The 12,200-nt window shown below is 56.8% G+C and overlaps 1 protein-coding gene across 4 annotated transcripts in view; it reads left to right on the top strand.

Moving 5' to 3' along the window:
- ZMIZ1 (zinc finger MIZ-type containing 1) overlaps positions 1 to 12,200 on the top strand; it is a 151,035-nt gene that overhangs the window by 104,120 nt on the left and 34,715 nt on the right. For 3 of the 4 annotated variants that reach the window (XM_055537375.1, XM_055537385.1, XM_055537401.1), the window contains one exon: positions 9,778 to 9,922. In XM_055537375.1, coding sequence (XP_055393350.1) covers positions 9,778 to 9,922 — 145 coding nt within the window. Of the gene's footprint in view, positions 1 to 4,904; positions 5,058 to 9,777; positions 9,923 to 12,200 lie in introns of all 4 variants that reach the window. The other variant, XM_055537392.1, reaches the window with a different exon arrangement.

Here is a 12,200-nt window from a genome sequence, read left to right on the forward strand (position 1 = left end):
TGAGGTGGACAAGGAATTTTCTGGGATGGGATTTTCCTAAAGTTCACGGACAGGCTCAACCTGTCTGACTTCTCTTGGGTCCCAGAGCATCCTCCGCCATGGGGTTGACAGACAGCAGAACTGGTTTGGGAATCAGCTGTCCGCAGCTCCAGATCCCCCAGAGTTCAGTTCCCAGGGTGAGTTCACAGGCTTGGAGACGCCTGGCTCCTGCCACCCCAGGCAGCCCATGGGGAGAGGGGGTGGGAACATTGGTGGAGACTTCCCGAGGGAGGGACAGCCCAGAGGCCCTCTCCTGCCTGCCTGGACCACAGGACTGCAGGTGGCAGGATCTGCCCGGGGAAGCAGGCAGGGCTGGGTGGGCTGGGCCACAGGCCTCTCTGCAAATCCTGGGACCGGGTACGACCCCCCTGGTCAATCTCCCTGCACGTGGGGCCCGAGTGTGGGTGGGTGAGGGGCAGCCAGGAAGAGCTGGAGAGGAACAGGGTCACTCACAGCCAAAGGGCCAGTCGTCGATCCTTTCTTGTTTTGACTTTCTTTCCCACAGTGATGGGAGATGACAGAGCTGGCCGCAAAGTGTGGGAATGATCTAGAAATGCCAGAAGCAGTTGAAACTCAGGACAGTGAGCTGCTGCTGCTGCCGGTGCCAGCGTGATGATGCAGCCATTTTGCAGGAGAGCAGGGTTTCCCTCAAGGAAAACATCTCTGGTTTTATGTTCTAGGGGTCAGCTATCAGGGACACCCAAGTTCAACTTACAAGCCCCCAGGGAATGACATTTCCTGTAACCACGGGGAGGTTCTCACCTGTCAGTAGTCCCAGTTGCTGAGGTTGAGTCCTTCCCGCCCACCTGCCTGCCCACCCACGTCCCCGGGCCCTGTCACACCTGGATCCTGTTGTACACTGGCGTTTGCAGGACCAAGAGGAGGGGATTAGGAGGGGTCCTCTGGGGACAGGGCTGCTTCATGGGGAACAGATTTCAGAAAGCACAGGCTCTCACCTTTCTTTTACATAAGGCCCAGAGAGGGAAGGAAGTTACCCGAGGTCACACAGGAAGCTGGTAGCAGACCAGGGACAGTGCACTGGGGTGGTGCCGAATCTTGGGAGTGGGAGGTGGGTGGGAGGCATCTCCCAGGGATGTACCTTCTCTCAGTTGGTGACATCACTGACTTGTGGGGGTGAAAGGGAAAGCATCCAAGACCAGCAGTGGAGGCGCTGCTTGGATCACCTCTTGGGCCTCAATTTTGGCTCCATAGAACACGGATGCCTCATCCTTGGCCAGCCCCTCGCTGGGCATCGTGAGGCTGCAGTGAGGCAGAGGGCACCAGTCGGCTAGGAAAGCAAGAGGCCTGTTCGTATGCCACTCTGTGAGCCCATTAGGTCCTCCCCATCTGTAGTGCGGTGCTCTCGCCCCATTTCACAGATACACATGTGGCCCCAGCTGCCCGCTGGGTCAGACAGCCACAGCCCCCAGCCCTGAGTCGCGACCCCCAGCCCTGACGTTCTGTGGTCACATGTATCCTGTGCCGTTTCCTGGGAGGAGATGGTCCAAGAGAACTGGCAGGGAGGAGGCCTTTCTCTATTTCTGGGGCACCCAGCGATGGTGGGCCCACAGAGGAGGACAGGCAGACAATTCCGGGGACAGCTTTCTTCTCAGGGGTCACGGATCAGAGCAGGAATCCTGAACTTGGCTCCCGTCCCGCCTCTTGCTGGACACACAGGGACATAGGGACTGAGGAGGGGTGAGGGTCTGCCCTCCATCCAGGCACTTTGCAGGCAAGAGCCCACCCAGATTAGCCCCCTGCACTGCATGGCCTCAGCTGAGTCAGAGTGTGTGGCTGCTGGGACGTAATTCCATGGGGCCCCTGGTCTGCCGAATTCAGAATGGCAGAGAAAACCACTGGATGTGGTTCCCATGGGTGCTAAGGAACAGCACCACCCAGAGCACACCCAGTGTGCAGAAAGTGGTGTAAGACTGGGTCCAGGGCATATAAGCCTTCTTTGTGCTCCTCCTGGAGATGGGTGAAAGAAATTGTATTTTATTTGAGCTACAGTATGTAGATGGGGAGACAAAGAAACCTCTTAATAACAACAGAAACAGTAACAGTTTATTCTTACAGTCCTTCCTATATGCTCAGCATCATGTGCATGCGTGTGTCATAAGTTGCTTCAGCCGTGTCCAAATCTTTGCGACCCTATAGACTGTAGCCCGCCAGGCTCCTCTGTCCATGGGATTCTCCAGGCAGGAGTACTGGAATGGGTTGCCACACCCTCCTCTAGGGGATCTTCCTAACCCAGGGATGAACCCTCGTCTCCTGTGGCTCCTGCGTTGCAGGTGGATTCTTTACCACTGAGCCACTGGGGAAGCGTGCTCAGCATCACGCTAGCATTTTATATGCACCAGCTTGTTTAATCCTCATGATGGCTTCGGAGGTAGGTGATATTTATCATCCCCACTTTACCAAAAGGGGAACAAGAGCGCAGAGAGGTTAAGTAACTTGCCCATGGTCGCACAACTGCTAAGTGGCTGAGCTGGGATTTGAACCCAGCAGGCCTGGCTGGAGTCTGTGCTCTTAGCCACTCTGCCTTCTAAAAGCAAGAGAAAGCACTTCACAGCTTCCAGTTTCCAGCTGAGACTCTAGCAGAAGACTTGCCATCTTGCACATGTGGTTTAAATCTCAGGCCCTTCCTTCATCTTAGGGCTCCTCACACCAGACCTGTGAGGAGAGCTTCCTCTTATTGACTCCCCAGTTTACAGATGAGATGGAGAGGCCAAGCCATCATCATCATCTCAGCAGCCCCCTTCACCCATCCCTCTCGGGCTCTCACTGTTCTTCCTTTTCTCTGCCCGGATCTGCAGAGTAGAAGAACCCCGGTCCCCAGGCACAGGCAGGAGTCCTCGCTGGTTTTCACCCTCTCAAGCTTCCTTGGGCAGTGGCCCCAGGAAGGACCCATGTTTTGGGAGATAAAAGAAGGTCAGAGGGTAGGAGGGTGTGGCCTGGGCCTAGGAGGCAGAAGGAGGAGCGGCAGCAGCATCTCCAGGGAGCCCGGGGTGAGATGCTCTAGGAAGTCCCTTTGTCATCCTGGGTGTGACGGGTGCTTCAACATGAACACCAGTGCCCACAGCTGGCTCTTCTGCATTAACGAAAGGGTGTTGTTTCTGTCATCTGCTTACCTTTAGCTCCCTATTTTGGAGTGGTCGGTTGATGGGGTGTGCATGTCACAATCAGGTGTCACTTGACTTGGTGGTAGGTTTTGTTTGATGACATCAGCAACCCGGACACATGGTGAATCAGATTGCATTCAGGGCTGGTGCTCCTGGAACTGGGTCCCTGACCCTGAGGAATGGGGAGCTGCTGGCAGGCTGAAAAGCTATAGGATGCCAGGTCACGTGTATGAGCCTGATCGACTGGGTCTCAGATGCGGTGTGTCCAGTGTCTAACGGTCTCGCCTGCCTTCTGCGCACTGGGTAATGTAGATGCAGTACATTTTAATCTGTTAGTGGTGTGTTGGCTTCGTAGCCTGTGCTGGGTGCCAGGGTTGCAGAAGCAAACCCCTGGAATCCCATCCTGGCCCTCGGGGTTCACGCTCTCTCTGTAGAACACCCCGCCCCCCAACTTTCCCCGGGTAGCCTGACTCTTAGTGAAATCGCATGTTTTCTGGGCCTCTGCCGTCTCCCAGGCCCTGTGCAGCCTCTAGGGACACAGACTGGAAAGAGGTGAACAGCATACATTTGTGGAAAAATTCCTCCGGCCTCCTTGTAGCGTGTGGGTTGGCAGGAGGTGGGACTGGAGACTAAGATTAATGATAGAACGCACTTGTCATCATTCGGGAGAGAAAGGACGGCGCTGCAGAAGGTGATTGGAACAGGCAAGAAGCAGAGGCGGCAGACTGCAAAGATAATCAGGCTGCAGTGACCCAAGGGTGGGGCGGGGTGGCGTGCCCGTCTTCCCGAGGTGGCTTGAGGTGATCCTGGGGAATTCGAGTGGATCCGGAAACAGGAACTCAGTTGTGGCAGGGAGGAAAGGAGGAGAGGTGGGGAGGAGCCCAGCATGGAGGACTGGTTCTTCTGCCCTGACTCACCAGGCATGGCCCATGGCCAGGCTTCCCTGCTGGGAGAGGGACCACTGAGCTCCTGCTGCCACTTCAGAGGGTCTTGTGTGGATGTAGTAAGCTAATGTATGGAAACGTTTTGAAAATGTATCATTAGTATATTTCATTGAACAGTGAACTCCATTTGCATATTCCCAGGGGCCCTTTCTGCCACACTCTGACTCTTCCTCTCCAGCCCCCTCCAAAAGCACAATTTGAGGGGCTGCTGCCTGGCAGATATGCCTCCTGGGCACCCCGAGCCCAGCCTCATCCTTGAGTCTCAGAAGCCCTCCTTCTCACACACTCACACACTCAGAGTTCCTCTGTTCTCCAGCAGCCTTTTAGCCGCTAAGATGCTCTTTGATACTTAATACGCCTTTGTTTCATTTTGCATGTAGCTTCCCCAGGCTGCAGCACATTTGATAATTCTCCTGCTTGGCCCGCATATCCAGGTCTCTGCACCCTCCTCCCCAGACGGCCTTTCATCCTCCCTGCACCCCCCCACAGCTGCTCCCATCCCTTGCCCATTCCCAGACCTCACCAGGACTGAATATCCTGGCCTCTCACTGTCTGAATATCCCTCTGCTTGCCTTCATAGGGAACAAACGCCTTTTGTGTGTGTGTGTGTCTGTGTGTGTGTGTGTGTGTCTGTGTGTGTGTGTATGTGTGTGTGTGTGTGTGTGTGTGTGTGTGTGTGGCCACATGAGTGTCTATGGTTTCTGGCTCCTTTTTAAGCCCAAGCCCTGCCTGGCAAGGGGCAGTTTTTTTGCATGTGCCTAGGCAAGCTCATCTGCCCCTTTGATGCTCTGACTCCCAGACCCCAGCCTCTGCCTCCCCTCCACCCGCAAGTGACTCATTGTCTGCCGATTACTCTGCTGGTCTGGAGATTACAGCTCCACCCTCCCTACCTGGAGGCCCGACAGTTCCCAGATCCAGCCATGCAGCCCCTTCCTTCTGCCGCCTCTCTCAGGTAAGACTGGCAGCCCCACACTAGTTCATCGGACCAGCCCAGCCTGGGCATCTCTTCTGCCAGGAGCTGCAGTCAGAGGCAAACACAGAGCCTATCACTGATTCCAGGCAGGCCACATCTCGGACAGGCCTGGACTAAGATGCCCCAGAGCTTCGCTCCAGACCTCCCCTCATTTCTACATCTGGTTGCCTTTTACTTATCTCTAAGGGACACTGTGGTGGCTGCCAGCTGTAGGGGCAGGAGCCAGGGAGCTCTTGGGGAGCAAATATCAGGAACTGAGCTCTCCCCCAGTGCCCCTCCTCAGATCTGCTTCCTGTGTCCTTTGTGATTCTCAGACCCCACATTCATTTCCACTTCTCTTCCATAGACGTCTGTGCCACCTCACCATAGCACCCTCTGGTGCAGGGGCCCCTAGACACATCTCCTGGGTCCCAGGAATAGGAGACAGCCAGCCCCCTTTGTCACACACACCACTGTTTGATGTACCACTGGGAAAGGAAAACACAGCACCAGTCACGCCGTGCTGTGGCCTCGACTGTAAGACACGTGCTGCTGGCAGATGACTTAGTTTTTTAAGCCCATGGAACCCTAGTGTCCCTTGTGGCTTGCTGGATAAGCGGCAGAGGCACATCAGGCAGTGGGAGTGTGAGAAGGCAACCTGTCTGTCTTCTCCCCAGCTGGAATCCCCTTTCTCTTCCACTGACCCCCTGGGGCTGCTGCTGTATGGTCAGAGGTGGACAGAGACACAAAGCCCATCCTGTTGGTTGCTTATCTACCTACCAAGGTCAATAGTACTGATCATCTTTGTGGCAAACACACGTAGAACACCTGCGCTGTGCCCGATGCTGTTCCTTCACTGCATGGTGGTAACTCAGCACCTGGCCAGCATCCTGACAGCTGGTTTGTGAGACAGGGAGTAGAATTACCGCTACCGCCATTTAGAAATGAGGGAGCTGAGGCACGGGAACGTAGGTGACTTGCTCAAGGTCTCACATGGGCGGTAGAGAGCGAGCTGGGATGATCGTGGAGTCCATACCTCACCAGCTACCCAGAGGCGTGCGATCGAGCGGTGGTTTTCCTGGGGCTGTTGTGAGCCCCAGGATCATTACGGGTCATTTGGGCCTCCACCAACCCTCCTTCTCTTTTGGCTTCTGCTTGGATGTTCCGCCGACCCTCCCTCTCTTTTGGTTGACTAACAGCACTGATTTACAGCTTACGTCCACTCTCTGAGGTGGGTGGCTCCTATAAAAATCCATTTCACAGATGGGGAAACTGAGCTCCAAGCAGTAAAGCAGCCAGTGTGAAATCTCCCAGCTAGAGAGCGTCAGGGCACAGTTCAAGCCGGGTCTGTGGAACCCCAGAGCCAGGACACTTAGTCATCACGTCCACAGCCTGCTCACCATTGTCCCGTCTCCTCCGCTCTCCTGGGAGTATTGTACACATTGGTGCCACCTCATCAGAGAGGCATGCTCAGCTCAGCCGTGTACAGACAGCCCAGATCAGGCCTACCCACAGACGCACACCCAGACATTCACCCTGCCAGGCTGTCTTTCTGTCCTTGTATAATCCCCTGCTTGTCTCTGTCGGTCTGTCCTCCTGAGTCTCTGGTTTTGTGGCTGCAAATCCCCATGTGTTATCACTAACCAGCATTTGCCTCGGAACGGCTTGTGTTGGCTTGCACCATGATGAGAGCCTACCCTGTGTCTCTCCAGTCTGCGTCTGCCCGCGTGGCCTCTGCCAGCTGGCCCCTCAGGCCAAGGGGGTGACGGGTGGTGCCTCCCTCGCTCCAGGTCCTTTCCCTCTTGGTTGTAGGAATGCGGCTGTCCTGGCATCTGTGTTGTGTCGGGGCCGCCTAATACCCACATCACATCTGCTCACAGCATCCCAGGCCCCTCTACACCACTCCCTTTATTCTCTCTACGGAAAACCACTCTGCTAGCAATAGGAAGACAAGGGCCGTCCTTGACCAAATGGGGGAGTGGCTTGTGACATTGGAGGAAAGCTCCGAAGGCCCCCCGAGGTGCCCCCAGCCCCTCCCATGGCTCAGTGGCCCCCCAGGAGGAGCACGGGCCAGGAGGGGCAGCCGTGGGCAGGGCAGGCAGCAGGCGGCACCATCTGCAGCCATCCTTTGTGCTGGCAGCCGAGCAGCCCCTCCATCGCTGTGATCCGCTGGGCCTCGTGCTTGGCGTGCAAATGAGGTTCCAGATGCCCGGTGCCCCCCCGCACAAGAAGCGGTAACTAGGGGCCTGGGAGAAGAATGGAGCAATCTGGAAATTCATTTCTGTTTGTTCCAGCCTCGATGAATAGGCCGCTTCCCGCTCCAGCTGTGGCAGATGTTTGCTGGGCACCCGCGTCGGGGGCGTTTTGCTGTGGTTTCTGGGCAGACAAAAGCCAGGGTGGGGGCCTCTCCTCTCTGGCACCCTCCTCCCTGAGCAGGTGGTGGCATGGTGAGGCCCCCAGAGAGGGCAGGATGCAGCTCTTACACACAGCTCGGCCACTGATCCCCTCTCCTGGAGGGAGAAACAGGTGCCCAGTTGGGAAGGGCGCAGATTGTACGTCAGCCTCTCTTGCCTCTTTGAGCATCTTTGCCCACCACACAGGCCAGGCAAACATAATCAGTGATGCTGGCAGGACCCCTCACCATCCCACCCATCCCCACAAGAACCACCACCCTTCCTTCGCCCTTCGGTCCCCAGCAGGCCCCTGGGAGCGTGAGCACCTCCCTCCTAGCCAGCACTCAGCACGGCTGGATGGACAGTGTTCTTCTGCTGGTCCTAAAAGCTGCCTCCTGGCCCCTGCCCACCCGGTGAGGGGCAGGAAAGAGCCTGCTGCCCCTCGAGATGCTGGGCCCCACTCTCTACACTCCTGATACAGCCTCCCTGGGCCAGGGGCCCAGCCTGCCTCTCCGGGCCTTGGGCTACTAGGGGAGCCTATCCAAGGTCTGGGTGGTTTGAACTGGCAGCCCTGTGCCATCTCTCCAGGGCCTTGTGTATCTATGCTTCTTCCCCCATCGCCTGCTGAACACGGTAAAGGGTGTGACTCAGAAGAAGCAGGAGGAGTTTCTCATTGACTCAGGGCACTGGAGACCGTGGCTGCCTGGTTTGGGGGCCCCCCCTTTTTTTTTCTTTAATTTATTTGGCTATGTTGGGTCTTAGTTGCCCTGTGACATGTGGGATCTTAGTTCCCTCACCAGGGATCAAACCCACATCCTCTGCAGTGGCAGGTGGGGCTTTTAACCACTGGACCACCAGGGAAGTCCCAGTTTGGGCCTTTTGAAGAGTTTCATCTTCTCCCCAACACTCTGGTTCAGCCTTGGGCTGCACCCACCAGGATACACAGGAGGGGCACCATCTGAGTGTCTGCCCCTCCCCGCAGTGGTTGCTGTGAGCGGGTGACTTCCTCTGCCTGAGCCTCAGTCCGCTGATCTGTAGAGTGGGGAGAACAGCTGATCCCGTGGATCACAGGGGATGGGTTCAAGGACACACAAGCGTGTTGCACAGTGCTCAGATGGCACACCCTGGAGATGAGCTAGGGGGCTGTGCGTCCTGTCCTGCTTCAGAAGGCTCCTGACCCCTTGACGGGGTCGACTCCTAAGAACTCCTCAGAACAGTAATTAGTGTGACTGATTACTGACGGCAGGAGTGGAGCATTGGCTGGGCTGTGATCAACCCATTTTGCGGCCACAGTCTCCACAGTGTCCCCTTCTGCTCCTGACCACAGCCCTGGAGGAAAGACAGGGCGTCAGTCATGACTCCTCTTTCCCTGCCAGCAAACCGAGGCCTGAGAGGGTCTGTGCGTTCCTTAGGATCACGCAGCGAGGTGCTGACAACCCAGCCTTCCTGACTTCTGACTCCTCCCCAAACCTCAGCTTTTGGACTGGCCAGAAACACTGACCTTGAGGGTGCTTCTGGCCTCTGGTGGCCTCACTGGCACAGTTCAGGATGAAGTAGAGTTGTTCTCTCATCCCCCAACACCTAGCTTATTCTGGTAGCGTTTCCTAGTTTCTGAGGCCTCCCCAAGCCTGGATGTGAAGCGTTCTCCTGTGCTCCTGCCTTTGGTGCCCCCGGCAGACTCTGGCTCGGCCCCTGCCCCACTCCTGGGCCACTCTGTACCCTGGAAATCCTTTGTCCTCTCAAGTGTCTGTGCCCAGTAGCACAGGGACCCATCACGGGTTTGCCCGGAAGGTGGGTGTACCTGTGTTCTTCCGGGCACTTTGGGGGAAAGGAGAACTCTGGAAACAGCAACAGGTTCTAGGAAGAATCCAGATTTTGTTTAAACCTTGTGATTTTAGGGTCCCACTTATGGAGAGGAAGCCATGTTGAGCTGACTATCCAGAGTCCGATGGTGTGGGCCTCACTGAGATGTGTGGGGGCAACCAGCAGTTCCTAACCTGGGCACACACCGGTCTGTGCCTGGCCTCCGGCCTCACCTTGGCCCTGCCTCAGCAGTCCTCTCCGTCGTCTTGACTCTCCCCTCTTTGCCGTTACACTCTGCCCTCCTCTGATCTTCTCCTTCAGCAACAGCAGCTTTTCGGTCCTCTTTCCTTCAGATGTTTACCCCACTATACAGGCAAGAATACTGAGAGCGCTAGAATACTGGTGTCGAGCTGGGGGCAATGCCTGCGTGGGGAGCACCCAGCCTGGGTGGGCGAGGTGGGCCAGGCGCGGCAAGGCGCAGTGGCCAGTCACGAGCTCGCTGACCATCCTGTCCTTCCTTGCAGCCCTGCTGTCCTCCTGGTGCGAGGAGCTCGGCCGCCTGCTGCTGCTCCGACATCAGAAGAGCCGCCAGAGCGATCCCCCCGGGAAACTCCCCATGCAGCCCCCCCTCAACTCCATGAGCTCCATGAAACCCACTCTGTCGCACAGGTGAGTGGGCGTGCGCCACCGGGGTGGGGCCAGGCACCGCTTGGGTGGGTGCTGGACAGCCACCCCTCCGGCCCCCAAGTCTCGCTGGACATGTCCCCAGGTGAGAGAACCGGGGTGGGGCCCCTGAATAGTCAGGAGGGCAGTACATTTTCTAAAATCCGGGTGTCATATTTTAAATCCTCATGGGTGAGTGCTATTTGTCCCCCATCAAAACAGAAGTTGAAAGTGCCATCTTATCCAGCCTGACTGCTTGATCCCTTTGGTGGAGAGCTGTCTCTCCTTTAGGTTCTAGACTTTCGGTAGAAAGTTAGCATCCCTAAATCCAGAGCCTTCCCTCTTTCCTGAGCAGAATCATAGGCAGGGCTGGAAGGGATTCAGGAAGGTCACTGGGCTGAGGGTCACGGCCCAGGCCACCCAGGCAGGAGTCAAGGGAGGCTGGGCCTTCAACACAGGGGCAGGGCCACAGAAACCCAGCATCACAGGTGATCCTGGGCCTGCCAGAGGCAGCAGGCACTGAGGAACTGGCCAGTCTGCCCTCCACCAACCCCAGAGGGAGCACTTGGTTAGGACTGGCCAGTGTCCTAGTTAATTATCTCGCAGGTCCCTCGCTGAGCAGGGCTGTTCTCTCGGAGCGCTCTGCAGGCTGACCCTGGAACAGCAGGGCCTGCTGTGCGGTCTGCTCTCCCGGTGCGAGTCCCTGCTGACCACAGGGAGGGGCATTTGCAGTCGGCGCTCCACACTCATTACCCGGCCTGACCGCGGCACCTGCAGCCCAGAGTGCGCTGCAGGAGACCTGGGTCACACCATAAAGGAGCTGCCGGGAAGTCGGGTACCGGCCATGCTCATAAATCGAATTAGAGGCAATTGATTCTTGGAGCCAGAAGGGGTGCTTAGAGCTCCTCGGGTCCAGCGCCTACTCAGACAGGGTGGGGGTTGGTTCCCTGCCTCACTGCGAAGAGCTTTTCACCACCTAGCCCCCCACCCCTTCTCAGGGTCACTGCCTCATCGCACCCTCGGTCTGACAGCTCAGACGCTTAGAGCAGCCCCCTTCTGTGGGTGTTTCTGGGGGTGGGAAACTATTGGCTTTTTGGGCCAGGGTAGTTTTTAATTGTGCAGAACTTGGTGGGGCGTGTCATGTCTTGGTTCCTGCCCACTCAGTTCCTATAGTGACCCCCCCCCACCCCAGGCATTGCTACAGGACTCTCACGTGTCTAAAGGACAGAGATACCACCTGTGGTTGAGACCCACCACTCTTGAGGCCAAACCCTCCTTCATCCACCTTTGCCTGCTTGACCCCAGCCTGGCTAGAAGCCACAGGTCTTCTCCAGCTGAATGCTACCAGCCACTGAGCACAGGCGGTGCGATCCAAGCCACACCCTTTGCATTTACCCTTGTTACCTTCTGGCTCCTTAACTCCCTGTCCTGCCAGAATCATCCTGCGTCTCATCATCCCACATCTCACATCCTTCTCAGCCACCCCTCCTCTGAGCCATTTCAGTAAAGCTGCTGCTGCTGATGGCAGGCCCGCTCCTCTGGAGACCTGCCACAGACCTGCCTGGCCATGACCACAGCCAGCCCTTGGCCAGGTCTTTGCTGAGTTGAGCTGAAAGCATGAGACTGCCTGGTCCTGGGGTTAAACAGATAGATGAAGGGGGTCTCTGCTCCAGGAGCTGACTCTCGCTGGTTGGGGAAGAAAGACTTGGTGAGGCAAAATTGCGAGCTGGCAGATCAAGGCAAAGCTAGGGTTTGGTGACAGGTTGGCTTTGGGGTTCTCTAGGAGGAAGGTGGAGAAGGCAATGGCACCCCACTCCAGTATTCTTGCCTGGAAAATCCCATGGGTGGAGGAGCCTGGTAGGCTGCAGTCCATGGGGTCGCAAAGAGTTGTACACGACTGAGCGACTTCACTTGCACTTTTCACTTTCATGCATTGGAGAAGGAAATGGCAACCCACTCCAGTGTTCTTGCCTGGAGAATCCCAGGGACGGGGGAGCCTGGTGGGCTGCCTTCTCTGGGGTCGCACAGAGTCGGACACGACTGAAGCGACTTAGCAGCAGCAGCAGCAGGAGGAAGGTGGCCAGGCTGACACAGTCAAGAGGCTGCCCAGAGGAGGTGGACCTTGACCTTGAAGGACTTGGATGGCATTCCAGAATTCGAACTGGCTTTTTAAAGAAATGCTGTGACTGAAGAGCCACTGTCTGGCACCCAGTGCTCTGCTACCACCCCCGCTTCAGCCTCTTGTGCATGCCCATGGGGTGCTAGAGAGGGCAAAGCAGTGGCC

Source organism: Bubalus kerabau, chromosome 1 (assembly GCF_029407905.1).
Source record: "Bubalus kerabau isolate K-KA32 ecotype Philippines breed swamp buffalo chromosome 1, PCC_UOA_SB_1v2, whole genome shotgun sequence".
NCBI classification, from domain to species: Eukaryota; Metazoa; Chordata; class Mammalia; order Artiodactyla; family Bovidae; genus Bubalus; species Bubalus kerabau.